Raw genomic sequence first — 21,951 nt, 5'->3', positions numbered from 1 at the left:
CCTTTAAGACAGAGCAAAGAGAAATGTGGCCGAAGAGCAACACACTGCGGTTTTGTTGTGAAATGTGTTCTTGTTACCAACCAAGAGAAACAAATGAAAGGGGTAAGTTATGTTCTGTTATTTCTCTCTACAGAGGCAGCTGGCCGTCTCATTAGCTGGAGAGCTACTATCAGTAGTGTTTGTTTTTGGATAGTAGCGTTTTAGTTGTGTTGTTGTGTCATTATGCTGGTTGTTTGTTTTCATTCGTAGAAGAGAGACAACACACTTATGAGCTTGCAAAAAGTCACTACATTCTGCTTGATTGGCTGTTGGCAAACCAGCTTATAGATGCATTAAAATCATTGCATTCTTTGTTTTTTTCTGAAAAATCTGCCCTGGACCCTTCACATACACATCAGTCCACAGGCTACCACTAACAACTGAGAAAGTTGGTGATGGTCTCACTTTTTAAATTACCACATATTCACTCATTGGAAATAAAAAATTGGATTTCTACAAGTCAGAGAGCCAAGGAGCAGAGAGGAAAAAAATCAGTCCAGAGAGGCTGGCCCTGACTGAGCTGAGCGCAGCTGTATCATTCAGCCTTTTTCATGCAGAGACTAGCATCACCAGCTACAATGACAGAGCCACCAGTGCTCAATTTCTCACCACTGCCAAATGAAAACAAGTGCTGCTGTTAGTTTATCTCTGCTCTACTGACACCAGAGCACTGATCAGTGGTAAAAGACAACAGGGGGCTTTACTGCCTCCCCAACCCATGAGAAAACCTATACAACATTGCCATTAAAAATGTGCTCCAACCAAACTGACATAAAAAAAAGTCCTATCTGTCAGTACTCATATACTGATCCTCCTCTACCTTCAAACCCAGCCTTTGTTTTTAAACCTGTCACTGACGTAAATGTCAGTTAGACTTGGCGTGCATGGAGAAACTCAGGAGCCACAGTTGAATCTGGGAGAATCAATGTCAACTTATAACCTTCTCTCTGTAAACCCTCTCTCTCTTTCCGGGCCCGTTGTGGTCTAATGTAGTGAGTCCAGTAAACACATAAGATTATTGTTTATCAGTCGTCTTTGCAGACTGAAGGCGGTTAAGTGTTTGAGTGATTGCGGCTAAAGTGCATAGAAGAGCTCTCCATCTGCTCCCCTCTTCATTGGACTTTTAATTTGGATTTAAGCACTGTGCTGAAGAGCTAGAGCTGGTTGTTTATGTCTGTGTGTGTGTTTGTGTCAACATGTGCGTGTATGTTGCCTATGCTTAATGATACACATGCAAAACATGGGCGGGCAATTTATCAATTTTTTTTTTATGTTTTGCAATACAGATTTTTCAAGTAATACATTTATTCACTTGCTACACGCAAAGAAGAAATGTGGTTACTGGTTATACATACTGTATATAAAAATGTTTTCTTAAATTGAGGTCTGAGAGAGTTGTTACATCAGTTTTAAACTCCTATGTTCCTGACACGTTGCCTCGTAATGCTACAAATAATTGTTAGTAACTGAGGCTTTTCCTCTTCTATCTGACGTTCATTTGCAGGTTCAGCCAGTCCCTCCATCTTCACCTCTACATGCCTGCAGGTCTGGCCTTCATGGCTGGCATCACCTCAATTGTCTACTATCATAACATAGAGACCTCGAACTTCCCCAAGCTACTATTAGGTACAGTATTCTCAAATTCAACTATTCTTTGTTTATTAACATGTTTATTAAAGTATTTTACTGGTGGTCTGTGTGAGAAGCTCTACTGGATTACTTCACCCAGTCAGGGTTTTAAACAAGAGCCCAAAGTCATCTGTAGACTTATGATAACATTAATGAATAGTGATCAGGGCTTGTAAAGACTGGATTAACTAAATCATGTCACAGAAAATGAACCCTTTTCACCCTTTGATGTCAGGTCAGAACAACCACAGGTTCAAATTATGTAAGCTCTTCAGGATAATGTGTCTATTAGACAGGGTGATAGGGTCAGCGAAACCATTCACACATGACTGGTTCATTACCTTCAGATAAGACTGCAAAATGATTGAGGGCAATATAACCATGTGTGATTCTACTGCCCTGAATATGATGAACACGTTTAGGAATTGACTTCCATCACAATTATTTATATCTTGAGAGATTTAATAGACTAATATAAATCAAGACTTGCATGCTGCCCCTATTGTCACTGTATGATGTTATAACAAAAAAGTAAACATTGTTGTCTGCTTCAGACACTGAGTGGATGATCTTGTTTCCTTATTACCTCACAGTGTAATCTAACTCTGACAATACTCTTGGCTATCATTCTCTCTATATTTACTGCTATAAAACTGTATGACTGATATGACTCTATGAAAAGATAAAAGAATCGACTAAAGGACTAAAACAACAAATTAAATGGTTCCTATAAGGTAAACGTGAAACAGAAATTAAAAAAAAACTCAGTAATAGCACCTGGCTATTACCAAAATCCAGACAAACCAGTGACATACAGGCAGTGGCAGCTCTGGCTCTGATCTGTCTGCTGAGGAGCACAGTTGGGTTATTAATTTTTTGGGTTTATCTGGTGATTTGCTGTGTCTCTCTGATCCCTGTTAAATCTCCTCAGCCCTGCTGATCTATTGGGTGCTGGCCTTCACCATGAAGATCATTAAGTTTGCCAAGTACACTGAGCATGGCATCGGCCCCAGGCAGCTGCGCTACTGCATCACTGGACTGTTGATGCTGCTGTATGGACTCCTGCTGGCTGTGGAGATCAATGTCATTCTGGGCAGGGTAAGTGTCTGTGTGTCCTCAAGTGTGCAGGCATGTGTAGTCGTGTGATTGTTGCTTGTGTTTTGCTTCAGTCGCCTCTCGTTTTAGTCTGAAGTCCAAATGGTTCCATTGATCAGTGATGATCAATAAAGCTGCCCAGTTAAAAATATTGCCCATTGATGCTGCTTTTTGTGTCTCTCTGTCATCAGAGTTGAGCTATTTGGAAATATGCATGATGCAGTGTGTATTGTTGATGGGGTTACACCTTTTAGTAAATACAATTCAGAGGCTTTAGACATACCCTGGTACCCAGCCACATAATCACAACGTCCACAATTCAATTCCAGCTGGGGGCTTCCTCTGTTTGTTACTTTCTGGGGTTCTTAAAGGAGATGTCTGTATAATATATCAATCACTTTTTATGAAATTTTTGTAGCTAAAATAAAGAGATAAATACAAAACTCCAACAAAACACAAACCTAACCTAAGGCAAAATCTCCATGTCATACAAGTTAGCCTTTAAAATGGACTAAATTGTATCCTTGAGCCTTTTGGCACTAATGTCAATCCTATAGTGGTCTGCAATTTTTAACAATTGCTCTTTTGTGCAATCATCCAAAAAAACTTCTGATGGAGTCTCAACCAGAGCCATTTTATCAACCCAGCCCAAAAGACAGCAATAATCAACACACTGGCTTTAACAAAGACAAATAGAAGCACCCCATTATCTGCCTAACGAAATACGTAACTCACTTCTAGTCTTCACGTGGTTACTTGCTGCAGGTATTTATGCATTTATGACTGGTGGCATGAAGAAGAGACCAGAATCTGGCAACCCCTTAAAGCCACGGACATGTTCCTGAGACAAAGTCTCTAACTACGTTCACTCCAACACTACAAAAAACCCTGCAAAACTCAAAGGAGCAATGATGCAATGCCTACCAGGGGAAATCAGCTTTAGCTCCAAAACAATTACACACCTTTACTCATAGAAACCAAGACAATTAACTCACTGTAAGGTAATGCAAAACTGCCTGGGAAAACCCTACATTTAATTGCACCTGGAGGTGGAAAAAAACTAGTAGGGAGCATGGAGAGTAGAGAGCCCTCGCTCTCTCTCTCTCATCCCAGAACTTGCAAGGTGTGTTCTTATAGCACTGGGAACACTGGGCCCAGCAGCTATCAAATTAAGCCCTCCTGCTGGGCATCTGAAAAACACAAAGTCAAGCAGCCAAACAGCCACAAGTTGCAGGACCGTCACAAGACTAGAAATTGCATAATTGCTTTGTCAGGTATAGAGACAAGCAATTCATATAAAGTTCAAACTAACAGTGGTGGTGCATGCAGTTATCAGGGCTAAAAAGGGGGCAAGAGAAGCAAGGCCAGAGTCAAAAAGGAAAGGCCAAAAGATAAAATCAAAGATTATTACATGACAGAAAATGCCAGATCTCTTTAGCTTTATGAAATACAGAATATGTGCTGCAGGTTACCATTTGGCCAGATTGGTGCCACACAGTCTAAACTGCTTAAAATGTGATCAACATTATATCTCTAAATTGATTTTGAGAGCAGAATGAACATTATGTCTCTTGTGTTTTCTGACTGTATTGTAATGATCGCACAACAAAACAATCATGGTCATGCTTTGGTATTATTCAGTGTTTGACATTTTCAGCAATTTTACCCTTTTAAACTCAAGTGAGAAAATGTCAGTCTTATGTACACTTTCTTCCCTTTTTCCTCTTGATTATTGGGACTGTGTTTGTCTCTGTTAACCTTCACTGAGCACAAATGTGTTATTTAATCTGACTGCTCAGGGTGATAAGCAAAGGAAGTGATTCTCCTATCATGTCCTGCACCTGATCTGTTGGAGCAAATGCTTTGCCTCTTGATTTGGCAAAACTCAACAACTAATAGATAGATAGACTGCCATGAAATTCTTTCATTCATAGTCCCCAGTGGATGAATCCTACTGACTTTCAGGATCCTCGGTTATTTTGTCTAGGGCTGCCATCAGGGTGACATTTGCGGTTTTGAGTGAAATGTCTGAATATTTATTGGTGTCCTGTTCCTCCCAGGATGAATTATAACAACTTTAGTGATCCCTTCACTATTCATGTAACAGAATTATCTGGTCAGAACAATAATTTCATCAATGCTTTGGTTTTTCGCCAAAACATCTACAAAACTAACATTCCCATCAGTCTGAGCTTTACTCTTAGTTTATTGCTTGTTAGCAAATGTTAGCACACTAACCTAATATGTTGAAACTGAAACTATATAATTACTCTTGTTTAAAAGAATATGAATTCATTTATATAATCAAAATTGTTTTGTAAATACATTGTTGAAATGTCACATTTTCAGTAATGCATTTTTGACGTGGTTATGTTGGGCTGTCATCTTAGAAAATTGTTCTTCCAAGTCACTTCAGCTGTTCAATCATATTCCAGTAATTAATACACTAAACATTAATTAGCAAAACAATTAAAAAATATTATTCTCATATTGACTCATTTTGCAATAAAACCATGAGACCTAGTTATTATTATGATATTGAGAACATGTTTGGGCGTTCTGTGGTAATTCCTCTGCCAGGCACTAACCTAGTTTTAATGCTGAAGAACACATACATTACATTGTGAAGCAGACATTTTACTGTAAGGAAAACCACAGCTATTCATCTCTGTTCATTTTATTCTGTTGACTTTTTTTCTGTGTAATCTCCAGCTCCATTTGGCTTACAAGAAGCAAGAGGAGGTAATCTAAAACAAGTTAACCAGTTGAAAAGGGCAGGGCAGGCAGGCAGGTAGTTAAGTAGTAAACAGACAATTGAAACCAGTGGAACAGCAGGAACAGGATCAGGATATGGATAGATAGAAGCATCCAATGAAACAACTTTGATCAAATGGCAGGAAATGAATGTGTGTTAGCAGAGATTTTGAGCTAGGCCATTATACTGTTGTAAATTGTGCTGTAAGTCTATTAATATGTCACTTTATTAAGTTTTAGTATTTCTACAGACGAAAAAGTAACCATTTAGATTCTCAATATGTGGTCAGTTTGTCCATTCCTATTTGGAAATCCGCTCAGATGTGTTGCTGGCTGGATGCCAAATGGCCGTCTCAGACCGGCCGGTCATGGTCTGTCATCATCCCGGCAGAGTTGAACTGGCCATTGGAAGGACGGGAGAAATCCCGGTGGGCTGGTTGCTATGTGGGCCGCTTGAGCAGCTCACAGAAGCACTCTTATGTCTTTTTCTTCCTTGATGTCACCAAATTTGTTTACACAAGCCTTTTAACTTTATTTGTTAAAGTAAGACATACAAAATGAATCTATGTCTCTAACAGAGATCATTATCAAAACTGACTCGATCAAAAGATTTTTAGCATGTGGAATATCATCCAAAACTTTCTTTTTTTAAAAAAGTGGTTGGTGCTAATTATTTTATGTTGCCTGTAAACTTCCTGTCACTTTCATAGGCAAGCACTCTTTGTTGGTCTTTTCTATGTAAGCAGAACTATTCTTCTCACAAATGTTTAATGGAATCAAATCAATATCACATACAGAAACATATAATATATTTTTGAAAATGAGTGTTTAACTGTCATATGTTGTAACTTTTCAAATGCAGCCAATTATTATTTTGACCATAGATCACAGATGAATTGTTATTACTGTGTCACTGAATGTCTAATAATATCTTGTTATTATATTCTGTGTGTGACCACTGTTGGTTTTCAGGCAATACAGACAGACAATATATTAAACTCGTGTTTCTGTCCTTCCTTCTCTCATAGCGATACATGTGTTTCGCAAACCCACCAGAGGTGAAACCTCCTGAGGATCTTCAGGACTTGGGTGTACGTTTTCTGCAGCCCTTCGTCAACCTGTTGTCCAAAGCCACATACTGGTGGATGAACACCTTCATCACCTCCGCTCACAGACGACCCATCGACCTCAAAGTCATTGGAAAACTACCCATTGCAATGAGAGCCCTGACCAACTACATCAAGCTGCGCAAGGCCTTTGAAGAGCAGAAGGTTAGTTTACTACTAGACTGGTTTACTGTTATTAATCTTTTCCTCATTGTAAACAGCACAGGACTACGGTCTGGTGCTTTAAAAAAATCATCAAAAGACACAGCTCACATGAAACATGAACTGAACAGTAAGTAATTTGAGTAAATATTACATGAGAACATTACATGAGCTGTACTATTTTTCATGAACTGCATTCACAAAGAAAATTGGCACCTGTTTATTCTGTAAAAACAAGTATAACACTAAAATGTGAAAAGTTATGTTAATATGTGGGAGATGAGCCCCAAGTTGAGTGTCTGATCTCACTTCCACTCTCACTGCGGTGAAATCAGAAACATCACTCTGCTTCTTGCATCATTATTGCTGAATAAATCATCATGGATGTCTTAGCTACTGATGCAGATGAAAAAATGAAAAAGAGTGCTAGTTTTTGTTAGAAGGAGTGGTGGGAATGTTTAATGAATTTATACACAAATAACAAAGTGAATGACTGCATGTTAAGGGCCCTTAATATTATTCTAAGCAGCCATAAACTAGATTACTCAATGGGAGAAAACTCTTTCTCATTTTACATGTGATGATTATCATCAAGGGATCAACTTGGATATTCCTCTCACAGAAAAAAAAGAGGTTTTAAGCATTTATGTAAGAGCCTAGGGTGCAGTTTGTTTAGCTCCTTATGGCCCTGCTTCATTTTATTCTAAAGTCAACCTCCAGTAAAGAAAGTGTCTCGCTTATTGTTCCTTCACTTGTTGGCCGAATTATATACGTGTAGAATTTAACACTAGAAAGCTGATCACACTTTAAATCTCAGTGTAACATAATATTTGCACATTTTATAGCTATATATGTAGATTCTGGATTTTTCAATGGCCCGAAAAGCAGTATATGTTATTTTGAAAATTTGTGACTGGCTAAATAAGCTTTCTTAAACATATCAGGCACAAATTATTATTCCAAACCGATATGTATTACGATGTGTCTGTTTAAGTTCATTTGCTATTTTAAACTGTCCTAGTAATGTTTGGTGACAGTTGTGAGACTGACATGCACAAAGTGATCTGGGGATCTTAAAGGCTTTTTTTCTCCCATACAGCTGTTCTCATAAGCTGTTCTGTATCCTGTGATGACTCATTCCTGGCTGAGTTGAGTCCATTAAACTGTATTCAGACGTCACAGAAATAATTAATTGATTATGTAAACACTGAAATGTCACAGTGCCAGTAAACATGCTCAGGATACTTATCTCTCTCTCCCTGTCCTGTAATTTCCTATTTTATTTGAAAAAACACACACAGAATCCCCTGTCTCCGTGTCTGGCTCTCTCACTCTGTTTGTGAAGCATTTTTGGTGAGGCAGTGTCACAGGTGTGGATTAAACCCCCACTGGCAGTTTTCTAAGATAAGGGTAGCACCCTACAGATGCAGTTCTTTATTAGTCTGCCTTTTGGCTGTGGCCTCTCTGTGAGTTGGCACCTTGTCTCTTTGTGTTTTTCATCCTCTGTTTCCTACATTTTTCCTACAGTCTAAAGTTGTGTTGGAAATTCTAAATTGTCTAAAGGTGTGAATGTGATGATGAGTTGTTGATAGATATGCAGTTTTTTTCAGGGTCAAAGTATCTTTGGCTGTTTCACAATGTGTGCTCACAGGCAGCTGTGACTTTAAGTGAGTATAGAAAGCAGATAGATGGAGGGATTATGTTCAATATAACAGCAATAAGGGCAGCTATAGCTTTGGTGGTAGAATTGATTGGCTGCGGCTGATGGTTTAATCCCTTGTTCATCCTGTCCACACATCGAAGTGTCCATGAGCAAGACACTTTTCCTTCCAATGTATATGTACAGTACTGTATATGGCGGTAAAAAAAAAGCAGTTTTGGGAAAAAGTATCTTCTAAAAAGCCTTAATTTCACACATTGTATCCTCATATGCTCACAGTTCCACCCATAAATATTTTGAGTGTGATAACTAATATTTTAAAACAAATACTTCCTCTTATAAAATAATCTGTGAACCCTTTTTTAGATCCTCCTCTTCATTTCTGATGCTTATAGGTCCTTTTTCCATACAGCTCTTCAGTATTCCTAGAAAGAGGACATGCATGAAATTAAATACATTTTCCATTTTTTATGATAATGTAATCTGTTGGTAGAGAGTCTTTTTCCACACTGCTCTGAGGTGATTTTCTTCCAGTCTTTTCAATGCATTCCAACATGGGGAGGTTTCTCCATTACAAATCACTCTTTTTCTTTCTTCTTTTCTGCCTCTCTATCTCTCCCACCTCACTTTTTGGAGCACGTGTCAGGGGTCAGAGGTGAAGGGCCTCTTCTGCAGGGTCATTGTTTTCCAGTGTTTGGAAGGTCACAGAGATTCGTCACTGCTGCGTGTGCATCCGGTGTGAATGCAACTCCACTTCCTTCCGGCAGCAGTGAAGGATGAGAGAGTTTCACAGAGATCCCAGTGGAGAGGTTGAAAGGGGGGGCATTTAGAGGAGAGCCTGGAGTCTCTGGGTCATTCCCATTCTACTGTGAACGAGGTGACATCCCGACCCCTGTGGGGGTGAAAGCACTGCACTTCATGGGAAGCTAGTTTCACTCCACGTGTGGGAGAATGAAAAGTCCTTTGAACCCTAGGTAGTGGGCTGGAAGGGTGTGTGTGTGTGTGTGTGTGTGTGTGTGTGTGCACTGTGATACATGATGTTTCATAGGAATGTTCATGAGCTCAAATATTGGAGGCTGATATTAAGGTGAATACTTTGAAATTTGTGTATACACCTTTATACACAGTTGGATACAGACTACTTACTAATGTAGTCAGTCTCAGAGTGCGACAAAATTCTGCAAATTTCTGTGCATATTTTCATTGTGCATGTTTCCAATATACATGCACATGTTTTCAGTCTGTATGTGCACATTTTAAATGCACATGTGTGTGTATGCACATTATCAATGTGTATGTGCATGTATTTCAAAGTTTTACCCTAATCGGCCTCCCGTGCTCAAATGGAGAGAGGGAGACACATGGCAGTGGTCACGTCTGTTCTCACAGCTCTGATGAGAGTGACTCATGTCATGTTGACACACACACACACACATACACACAAAATGTTCTGGGAGTGTTTACTGTGACAGTCCAGATGTTTCCCTCTGATCATTGCTAACTGACGCGCTGAACCAAGCTGTTGGGTTGTTTGTGATCATTTTGGAGAGTAGAAATGAATATAAATGAAGATCATTACCTCATTCAGTCTGTCTTGTAAATCTATTAAACAGTCAAGGTGTCATTTGAAGTAATCTGAAAACTCTTAACCTGTGTTCACAAGCTGTTAAATCCTCATCCTCTGCTTCACTGTCATGTTGTTCAGCATCATTAGTTACAGAGCAGTTATACATGACTGAAGTAATCACCACATCCCATGATGCAGCAGCGGGGGGGATGGGAACCCTGAGCTTGACCTCATTTTCCAGTTTTCTGTTGCAGAAAACTGGAAAATGGTGCAACTCTTGAGTTAATAGTGTCGATTCAGCTTTTATGTTCAAGTATTTTTCTTCTTCTCGCTCTGTTCACAGGCTGTTTGTTGTTTTATAACCTAGTTTCACTTTTTGTTGTGCTGCTAGTTCAGCTCCACAGAGGATTAGCATCCAATGTACTCTTATCTCCAACAGTAGCTTCAACAGCAGCTCCATTAAGCTAACAGAAAAGGGCGAACTTGTCCCTCAACTTCAACTTCAAGGCCTTTATTAGCAGTATGCAAGCACAACAAAATTGCAATTGTGTCAACCTCAAATAGTGCATTTCTGTTTAAGATTTTACACTAATGGTTGACAATTAATATTTGTAATATAATTTCAAAATACTTTTCAGAAATGCGATTCAGTCACTGTAGATCAGACATGTTGGACAAAAAACATGATACAACGTTCGAATTTGCTTAATTTCTCCACAATAATATCTCCTATGTAACATATTATTTTTCTCCTCTGTTACTCCTGTCCCTGTTTTTAAATCTTTCTTCAGAGGCCTCAGGGGACAGCCACCCAGGGTCCGAAGTGGATCTGGCAGGCCTTGAGGAAAGCGTTTGGCAGGCGTCTTATCCTCAGCATCACATTCCGCTTCCTGGCCGACCTGCTGGGCTTCGCCGGTCCTCTCTGTATCTCTGGCATCGTCCACCACATCAGCAAGGACAACCGCACCATTCAGGAACCGGTGAGGACAATAATACTGTCATGCACACATGCACAGTAGAAAAGCAAAACAGAACAGAAGGAATGATAATCTGTGGTCTATTGGTGCAGTATAATTAATCAGAAACTATTTCTGCAACTATACAGTACCAAAAGGCCTGAAAGAGACTGTAGCTCCAAGAATTTCATTGTCTTTATTTCTAATGATTTGTGATAATACTTGCAATATGTCATCCACTGAAGAAGGCCTTGAGATACAGTTGAAAGTTAATGGAAATAATTTAACCTTGAGGTTAGAAGATTGTATCATAATTGTAGTAGAGACTGAATAACTGAGAGAATAAATCAAACCCATTTAATCTGTGTTTCTTTTCATTATAAAGTTGAAATGTATTTTGTTTTAATTTCTCACTAAATATTCATGCTTTTTTCTTCTAGTTTTATTTTTTCATCTTAACAATGACACTATGGCACTGAAGCAATTTTGCCTATGCTTCTTTATTACTATTTCATTGTTACACTTTGGGGTCTTATGACCACAGACCCTCTGAAATGTGTTTTTTTTTTAAGTAACTAAATATGGTGAGATTCTAATAGGGTGAAACACAGTGATATTTGTTTTCTTTTCTGTGTTTTTCCCTCAATACAGACAAATTGCAGTTGTGTCGGGAAGGTAAAACATGACTTATAAACATTTATATTTTCTGGTAAATGATTTTGAGAATATAAATAAAGGAGAAGTAATACTTTTTACAGCTAGGTTTTGTTTTATTTTGACAGAACTAATGGTTTACCACTGAAAATTGTAACTTTGCTGTCACATTTCTTAAAACATGAAATATATGGTAAAATGTCGACATGGTGCAGGAGTTCTGGGGGAAATTGAACTCTTGTCACATAACACTTTACAGTATTTAGAACAGAGTCAGTGATGATGTCAGAAATAAACAAAGAATTCCCACAAGTATTCAGAAACAGCGTCAGCCAACATGACAAAGAGGTCACATGTCTTCCGCCTATCTCTCAAAGGTCACAGTTGCAGTTTGATGAGACATTTATGATGCCCTCTTTCCCCTAGCACACCTGCCCCGATGGTGCACTTATTTCAGCCTTGTCAAATATTTATGAGACTTACGGTCTCAGTTTCATAGATTTCACACAGGGCAGACTGCTATATCAGACAGTCACGCAGGCATCCAACTATAAGAATAACTCCTCAGTTATAAGTCAGTTTAAAAATAAGACTAAAGGCTAATCAGCCACTCCAAAAAATGCTCTTGAAAGTCTGTCAGTTTGAAGATAAGACTGAAAATAGATCTTTGTTAAAAAAAAAAAAAAAAAAATCGCAATTTGAGCCAATTATTCATGAAGAATAATAGTGTTTGTGTGAAGAGTGAGTCATACTGTATGTGTCTTTTGGGTGATAGGGATGAGTTGATATCTCATTTATAATCAATCCTTCCTGAGAGAATGACCTTACCTGATGCAGAATGAATGAATATTTGTGGGAGATAATGTGACCGTCTCATAGCTGAACATAGCTGAACCACATACCTCTTTGGTTTCCAGCTCACACTCCACATATCAGCTGTGTTATACACTGTGAGGGCTCCACCTGAGTTTAGGTTGATTGAGTTTCGCATACAGTATTGTAGCATTCTGTGAAATGTAATACTTTTGAAGTGAGAAACAGGAACAATCTTAGTGGAAATTCAATACTGACAAAAAACTCTCCAGGTCAAATCCAGTCCTCCAGAATGCAGCCTGTGTGATTGACCTTGCTGAGATTCCTGCATGACTGTTACTGAAACCGGTCGATATCCCCCCTCCTCCCTTCCTACCTGTCTGTGCTTCCAGATGAGGTTGCTTGGGATCTATTTCATTTCCTCCAAGGAGTTTCTGGAGAATGCATATGTGCTGGCTGTGCTGCTATTCTTCGCTCTGCTCCTGCAGAGGACCTTCCTCCAGGCTTCCTATTATGTGGCCATTGAAACAGGCATCAACCTGCGTGGAGCCATACAGGTGCCGTGCTTCAGAAATCCTCCATGTGACATGTTTCTTATTCAGTTTCTACTATGAGTTCACAAAGATCCCAATGTGGCTTTTTTCTCCCCAGACAAAAATCTACAATAAGATTATGCGCCTGTGCACTTCCAACATGTCCATGGGCGAGCTAACTGTTGCTCAAATCTGCAACCTTGTTGCCATAGATACCAACCAGCTCATGTGGTTCTTCTTCCTGTGTCCTAACCTGTGGGCCATGCCAGTACAGGTAAGAAACATATTGCTCTGCTCGGTTGTTTTCACAATTTTGCTGCCTTTCTGTTATTGTACTGCTATTTGATTACATTGTTTATTGTTGTACGTCCTGTTATTATGCTACATTGGATTCTACTGCTCTGTATTGTGCTGCATGCTTTTCTTATTGTTCCATATCTCACTTTGCGTTGTGTTTGTCTTTTTCCATCTGACTCATAGTATGGGGCAAAGCTGACTTTACAATCATGTTGAAAATAAAGGATTATATACAGAAATGTGAAGGCTGACAACAGGGCATCAGGTGTTATAGCTCTTGTGGGAGTTAGAATAGTTTCACTGCAAATGTGTGCAGTGAACTGCAAACCTGTAACCTTCATGCTTTGAAATATATCTATAAGTGGATCGTGTGATTCCTGAAATCAATATTATTATTCCATTCTGTGATGTTCTCAGGAGAAATTAAACTTGAAAACCTCTATCCTGGTAAATCATAAAATGCAATCTCAGCAAACCCAAGAGATCAATTAGTTTTTCATCATAGGAAATCTGATGGATGCAGGGTGTTACGTCTGTGAAACTTTCTACCTTTAATTCTCTTTCTCTGTCTGTCTTTCTCGCATACAGCTCTATCCAAAGTCAATCTTCACTTGTGTATTTGTCCCCTCTGACTTAATCATTTCATGCAAATCAAGTGTGAAAACAATTTTGCCTGGAATACATCAACTGTTACACACATCTCCACATTTGCGTAAACATTCATATTTATTCATGTATTTACACTGTCTGCCAGTGGAGGTCCATAGTATCAAAGCTTCAACTATAAAGAGCTGTGAAAAAAAGAAAGAAACAGTAGTAGAAGTGGTAAAATATGGTTGATAATATATGAGGCATATATATGTTTCCTGCAAATAAATGATTGTAGAATGATTGCAGTCAGTGGAGTTGGAGATGAACCACTAGTGTAATAAAACTTGAACAAAGTGGATTCCTGATAAAATGTTTTTTTCAGAAATGAGTTTCTGCAGCTAGCACAGTGTGTGTGTGCAAATGCTTTACTGAAGTACTATTACACTGCTTCCATCGCTTTTTTGGCTGCTATTTCTTCTGGCACCTCATATTGTGTTTGGAGAAATGTATTCTCTTATCTCTTTATAGCAGGGAGTGCTTTTCCAAGGAACAGAACCACAATTTGAATAATGTTTGTTAATATAACACACAATATTACACAATATTACACAATATACACATGCAGGAAATGTGCATGTTCATGAACTTATAGCATTGCCTATTTACATTTTTAGTTTGGCTGACATATCATTAATATGCTAAACTCTGCCTTATTGTATTTTCAGTGTTATTACAGTATTAAACTATGCAGAGTTTAAATGCATAAATGCAGCTAGCAAATTTTGATGCTTCTACAAACCAAGAATCACCAATACACAGTAGAGGCACTAATATAAAAATGTAAATTTTATGCTTACAAAAAGAACAGTCACAGCAAGTCAGACACTGGCTGTGTGAGATCCTTAATCCTGCTGGTTTCTCATGTGTCTGAGCTGCATTAGTATTCTGTGTTTCTACCCACCTGCCTGTCCTGTTTATGAATCCATTGTGCCTCCTTTTTACATTCTCCTGCCCTGATGGGAAGTGTCACTGGCTTGTTAAATGGTCACCAGTGATCTCAGATGTGTCAATCGTTTTCTATAGCTGTTAAACATTGTTAGAGCCTCTATTTTTCTCTAAGACATTTTTATATATGAATCTTTCAGTGTTTATTGTGAAAAGCCTGCACTGACATTTCGGGGAATTAATCCTGTCCATCTGTGTGTCTCCAGAGACAGGTATGTGCTGTGTGTGTGCTGATCACCTTTCAGCTTACAATGGATTCAACATAGTTAGATACTTATGTAAAGTAAAAAGATGAATCCTTTTGTGATCCAAATTTGATGAATTATTTATTAAAAGGCCTGCTGGCTGTAAACTATGAAATACAGCCTTCATCATCCTGAAGCTAGCAGATAGTAAACAGCTGATGGCACTGCTTATTATGTAGTGTGAAGCTTTTTAACAACGACACACTGCTAAATCAGGTGTGCGTCATGTCAGCAGCAGAGATAAACTGTGAGGGGTTTTTGGTTATTTTGGTTGGTTGGGTTTTGGTAAAAGGCGTTATTTCTAATGGGGTCCATACCAAACAAAAGAAAATTTCATCCTGCTGTTCTGTCACACATTACCCGCCATGTCCCTGGTGGCATACATTATCCTGTGTCAGATAAAGGAGAGAATATGCGGGTGTGAAATGTCAAATCCATCTGGTTCTGTGTGTACTGGGGATGTCTGAATCCACCATGCGTTCAGTGTAATGCCAAAGACAGTGGGGGCTAGAAAAGAGCCAAGGGCAGGTGGAAACATGACTCATCTCTGTTGTTAACTGGCAGAGACAGAGTTAAATATTTAAGTGTCACCATTCTTAATTCATTATTTAAATTATTGACTGATGTTAGAGTCATGTATTGGAAAAGATAACCTCGTAGGAATATGCAGCTTTGCATTTGTACTCCTTAGTTAGCATGTCTATGTAATATCATAGTACACGTCCAGTTAAATAATAATGTCTGGTGTTTGTCATCATTTGCTACATTGACTTTTGCTCACAGCAGGATTCAGATATGACAGCTTTCTACATGGAGCCCAAGGCAGTTTTAAGCTGTATATGACTTGTATGTCTTCTCCTTGCAAACATGGTTTCTCAAAAAGGTGCATATGGTTTTCAGATAATGAGTCCTAAATTCTTTGGTGGTCCTCTGACTTTTTGTGTTTATCAATTGTTTGTTTTGGGTATTGAGTGCCATTATCAGGTCATTTTATTTTATACTTTGATTTATAATTAAGTACCTCCAAAACTAATGACATTCCCATCAGTCACAGCTTTTTTTTGTTTAGTGCTAATTAGAAAATGTTAGCATCCTAACACATTGAACTAAGATGAACATGGCAAAGATACCTCACCATTTTTATTGTGACTATATATCATCATGCACATTTTAACATTTATCTCAAAGCCACTAGTCTGGATGTAGACAAAAGTCTTGTCTTAAGGTCAGCATTTAATGTTGTGTGGTGTGACTGAACACTTCTTTGGAAATCTCAGATTCCTATATTTTCTTTCCACAAGTTTGATGTCTGGTTCTTTCTTTGTAACTCTCTCAGATCATTGTGGGAGTGATCCTGCTGTACTACCTCTTGGGAATCAGTGCCTTGATTGGAGCAACTGTAATTGCTGTGTTAGCTCCTGTCCAATATTTTGTGGCCACAAAGCTGTCCCAAACACAAAAGAGCACTTTGGTGAGTATCCTCATGGGCCCTTTTACCTATAATATATGTGTGTTGAGTGCTCTGATCCCCTGATTTCATTTAGTATGGAATGAAGTACTGTGAAATGGTTTGGTTTGGTTGGTACAGAAATGCATTTATCCTGAGGCATGAATTTTGACAGCTCTAATAATCCCCTGACTTTTGATCTAGCATCAAAGCAGGAGCAAATTCAAGCACAATTTCGTGTTGGAATGAATCAAAAAAACAAAACAAAATTGCACTGTGCCACCTTTTCAGTACAAGCACAACCTCAGCTGTGTCACTCCATCCACAATAGCACAAGTTGGCTTGTTTGAAGAGATTCAAGCACAAACAAGTGGCAATATTGGGCTCAACTATTGTAAGCAAATTGGAATCTCAAATTTTAGAAACTGATAGAGAAAAGCTAGTTTATACAAGACTGTATGGCTCCCACCAGTGTTGTCATGTGGTAAAATGAAAAGTGAACATTTTCTTCAATGTGTTGGCTCTGACCTGTCAGACCATGCACAACTTGACAAACAGTGAAGGTCAATATTGGTTTGTCCACATCATACCAGGTAATGAAGTGGATGTAATAATGTTGCATGCTCCAGATACACACATACTCTTAGATATAAATTTGGGAAAGAAGAGCTTTGATTTATTCACATAACAGCAAAATGTTTTCAATCACACAAGATGCACATATGAGGCCTCAAGACTGTCTGCTGTTGCCAACTGCTGCAAAGCTACTATTCAATAGATAATTCAATAAGACAAGTCAAATGTAATGATAGTTTCCCAGAGTCTACAATCCTGTGAATCACTATATTATACCAAGAAAAACACTTTTGTCTGATGGCTTTGATGTTTATATTGGCAATTGAACCCACATAATAGAGCCAATGGTTTCGCCCCCTGGCTGCACCTCATATAATACATCTCTCCTTGATGTGTCACAACTTCTTAACTCATCTGTTACGATTGTGTAATCAAAGTCCCCTTTGCTCTCAGGAATACTCCAGTGAGCGCTTAAAGAAGACCAATGAACTGCTGCGGGGCATCAAGCTGCTGAAGCTGTACGCCTGGGAACGCATCTTCTGTGACAGTGTGGAGGAGACCAGGGGCAAGGAGCTCACCAGCCTGCAGGCCTTCGCTCTTTACACATCCATATCCAGTAAGACAGTCTTGCACTCGACATTCAAACTTTTGAAATGGTAAAGGTAAAGGTAAATCCCCAAAATCATCACAAACTTTACATGTTTTTCTCTTGCAATTCCAATCTTACTGACCCTTACCATTTCCAGTCAGCATTCATAAGACAGTACAAAATAACTAGGTGTAAATATCTAGCTAAAAAGCTAACTGGGATGTTATTGTTCTTCGATTTGTTTCCCATCAATCTAAAACATCCCTGCTCATTATGGTCACTCGATGCTTATTTGCTCTCTGCAGATTGTCCTCCTTATCTCCTTCCACATCCTCACAACAACAGTGGCTTCAGTCTGCATGGCTCCACCCTGGTGACAGATTGTGTCCAATCTAAAATCAATAATTACAGATTCAGGAAGAGAGAACAACAGTTTTGTCATTAACTTTTTCACAACAGTAATGGAAAAGGACAATGTCGTGATGGTAACAGAAACAAAGAGAAAGTTAATATGAAGTAACATGCAGTAACAACATTGTTTTTATTATGATGAATAATTATAATGAACATTTTCTGTATTATAAACAACAGAGAGTGAAAGGAAATAGATGGAGGTGTTGTTTGTAACAAATGTCCTCTCAAGATTCATCCAACCAGGATGTTGTGATTACTTTGTATTTACTTGCAATCACACCAGCCATGTATTTGTGACTTTTTTTCTAATCCTAATAAAACAAAAGTAAACTTTCAGCTGATGTTAAACTTAATCTTATTTGAGATGAGTGAAGTATTTTTTTGGATTTTCACAAAAACCCACACTTTAACCGTGAATAGTTATTCTCCACATAATGTTTGTTTTGACTCCAGAGTCTCACACCCTCCTGTGTTTTTATTTTCTGTTTTCCAGTTTTCATGAATGCAGCCATTCCCATCGCAGCTGTATTAACGGTGAGTGTAAATTCCAGTTCTCCCATTGCAGCCAGTTCAATGGTCTGTCCACTGACCATGGTCAATATCTATCTATCTATCTATCTATCTATCTATCTATCTATCTATCTATCTATCTATCTATCTATCTATCTATCTATCTATCTATCTATCTATCTATCTATCTATCTATCTATCTATCTGTCTGTCTGTCTATCTGTCTGTCTGTCTGTCTGTCTGTCTGTCTGTCTGTCTGTCTGTCTGTCCATCTATATATTGAAAATATCTATCTACAACTCTCTGATTAGCTATTTTATGTAAATGTTTATGAATATGAACCTGTGTAGTCTGGACCAATTGTCCGGACCAAGTGGTTTTTCACATGGTCCTTGTCCCCAAACACCTCCTCACCTATCTGTCTTATTTCCTCTCCTCCATTTGGCTTCTGTTAGCTGTTAATGCATTGTTTTTGTTGATAAATTGTTTGGTTTGATAAATAAAACCATAAATCGTAATATTTTGTCTATGAATTTAATTAAATTTCTCTCACAAACACATCATACTCTGATGGTAGAGGCTGCCATACAAGATACCAACCTGCTCATCAGTATCTAATCTAATACACATTCACACACACACTCACACACTGCTGGCACAGAAATCAGGAACACTTTAGGGTTCATGGTCTTGCCCATTGGCATAATCTATAAGAGTTATTTAACAGACAAAGGATTATGCTCTCTGACAGTTATGCAGCTAACAGTGTTGCCAACACGGCCAGAGAATTGACACAGTGGATTAGGACCACAAAGACCAGTCAACTGACCACTTATTTGCCGGTCCAGACCACTCGTTTCAGGCCCCCTAGTGGTAGTAAGCAGTGATCCATGTTAGCGATCATGGTCAATGGACAGACCACTGAACTGGCTACAACCTCTTCTCCCATTAATTCACCTAAAAGTTAAAGATTACTAGTGCAACTTCTTGCTGTGATGTCAAGTTATAAGCCAACAGCTACTGAGCTGAATGAATCCTGTTCACTTCCCTCAGTGTGAAGGAGAGAGCAGAGACAGTGCCATACAGTCTGACTCTAAGATGTCAGTGACATTTCACAGAGACACAGTGGTGCGCTCTCTGACAGCACCTCACTAAATCCTGTCTGTATTTATAGAAGTCCTTCATGGTTGTGGAGTTGAGTGGTGACAAATTACAAAAGTCAGACAGATATCAAGGAGAGGGACAACTATAAAGGACAAATGTAGACAAATGATTCATCTTTGATATAATTCTATCTTGCCTCTCAGCCTCTTGATCGACAGCTCAAGTTCAACAGTACGTTGATGCTGACAGCCAGAGAATAAATTCTATTAATCCTTGGTGGGATCTTTTTTAGGACAGGCCATGAGTTTTTACCGTTCAATGCTGTAAATCCATGCTGTTGAGACTAACCTTCCTCATTCTACCCCTCCTCTCATCCGGCAGACGTTTGTGGTTCACGTCCACATCTCTGAGGACGCTGACCTGTCCCCAGCTGTGGCCTTTGCCTCTCTGTCCCTCTTTCACATCCTGGTCACCCCCCTCTTCCTGCTGTCCAGCGTGGTGCGCTCCACTGTCAAGGCTCTCGTTAGGTGAGGAACTAAAACATATTCAGACATTTAACATTTTATAGCACATTATCATACAGTTAGATTTGGAGGAAACACGTTGTCATCATCTCACCTAATCAGCAGTGTAAACAATGATAGTATCAGGCTATAATATCTGCACTGTACACCTGCATGAATATGATTTGATGTTACCAGTCACACAGCTGGGAATGAACCAATGCTTGTGAAGAACATTATAAATGGCTGATCCTAATCAGTCAATACAAGTGTGACTTCAGTGCTCTGCCTGAACTAATGCTGCGCTTCATCTTCTAATCTATAGATAAACTATTAAGCACTGTTTTTTTTGTCTTGTGATTGAGTGTATTGGTTGGGAAAGGTCTTAGAATAGTAATGCAGAAGCGGAGTCTGGGCTGAAACAACAGAAACACCACTGAGAATAAACAGAAAGCAACATAATGAGATAAAGCACTTAACCTTTTCCTTGTACAATAGATGGATCAGCTGCATTATTGGATCAGCCAGTGTTTACATAACAAATTGCCTCACTTCTTTGTCATTTTAGTACACCAGCCTGTGACACTAAAATGTTTCGCTATTTATTTCAGCAATTAGTTTAACAATTAGTTTGGTAGCTAAAACGTGATTAGCATGATGCAGAGCTACAAATCTCCCCTCTGTTATTAATCTTGCACAAGTCAAAAATCCTCCATCTTGTCACCTATCTGGTCACGTGCACTGCTTTTCTTATTATATTGAGCTTTAATATTTATGTTGGTACTCCTCTATTTTTTATAGAATCTATATAGGATGATTAAGAAGGGTTTTCACCATTTGGCTGTTCTGTAATAAACAAACTCGCTGCTTTACGTGAAGTGGTTAGCTGCTCCCTGCAGATGGAAAATATCTTCAAATGGGGCCGTTAGCATCATGAATTACTTCTAAAAGATTAAAACCCTCTTCTGTGGATGTCACATCAAACCAGTGAGGCAGAGCTTGTTTCTTGAAGACTTTAAGACTATTGGCAATTAGGGCACACCATTTTATGTCCTATCATCTCTGTCTGAACAAGGTAAAGAGATTAAACTAACTGATGCAGAATTATCTTGGATTCCACATTACTAATTCCACATGTTCTATTCAGGTTGGTGCAGGTCTAAACACCTTATTTGAAGTAGAGCCTTTCTTTTATGAGTGTAGAGGCTGCCTGTGATCCTTTGAGATGCCTGCCTGGGGACTGGGAACTGACACACTTTTTCTGGGACTGGAAAAAACAAACCTTATTTGGGTTCAGCAGCCCAGTTTACCTTCACACTTAAACATGAGAAAATGTGAAGAAGAGAACTGGTTTAAAAAAAGGAGGCTAGCAACAGCATTATATTGTTATATAATGCAAAGTCACTGCAGAAACCAACGTTAAAAAACAAGTCTTCATATGTTGCTGCATAGGCATCAGACTGAAACTTGCTGTTCTCTATAGTGGAGACATTTATGTGATCATATGGACGCTTATCACACTGTTGTCAATACTGTAGTGTAGCTGCTGTTACATACATTATGGCTTGTTTACCTGCCCTTCTCTGAAGTACATATCTTAATTCATTAGATATATGCACACATGAATAAAACAAATTGAAGAAATTTGTCCCAGTTGAGATGATTTCAACCAATTTCAGATCAGTTACTAAGCAGAGATTTA

General features: G+C 38.7%; 1 protein-coding gene across 3 annotated transcripts in view; it reads left to right on the top strand.

The window, feature by feature from the left end:
- The window catches only part of abcc8 (ATP-binding cassette, sub-family C (CFTR/MRP), member 8), a 58,964-nt gene that overhangs the window by 6,645 nt on the left and 30,368 nt on the right, over positions 1-21,951 (top strand). For all 3 annotated transcript variants that reach the window (XM_053319763.1, XM_053319761.1, XM_053319762.1), the window contains 10 exons: positions 1,544-1,665; positions 2,600-2,766; positions 6,546-6,788; positions 10,804-10,992; positions 12,828-12,992; positions 13,087-13,242; positions 16,443-16,577; positions 17,583-17,745; positions 18,626-18,666; positions 20,128-20,273. In XM_053319763.1, the coding sequence (XP_053175738.1) occupies positions 1,544-1,665; positions 2,600-2,766; positions 6,546-6,788; positions 10,804-10,992; positions 12,828-12,992; positions 13,087-13,242; positions 16,443-16,577; positions 17,583-17,745; positions 18,626-18,666; positions 20,128-20,273 (1,527 nt within the window). The remainder of the gene's footprint in view (positions 1-1,543; positions 1,666-2,599; positions 2,767-6,545; positions 6,789-10,803; positions 10,993-12,827; positions 12,993-13,086; positions 13,243-16,442; positions 16,578-17,582; positions 17,746-18,625; positions 18,667-20,127; positions 20,274-21,951) is intronic.

This window comes from Scomber japonicus, chromosome 5 (assembly GCF_027409825.1).
Source record: "Scomber japonicus isolate fScoJap1 chromosome 5, fScoJap1.pri, whole genome shotgun sequence".
Classification (NCBI taxonomy): domain Eukaryota; kingdom Metazoa; phylum Chordata; class Actinopteri; order Scombriformes; family Scombridae; genus Scomber; species Scomber japonicus.
The sequence above is the reverse complement of the archived record's forward strand: the minus strand, read 5'-3'. Positions and strand labels throughout refer to the sequence as shown.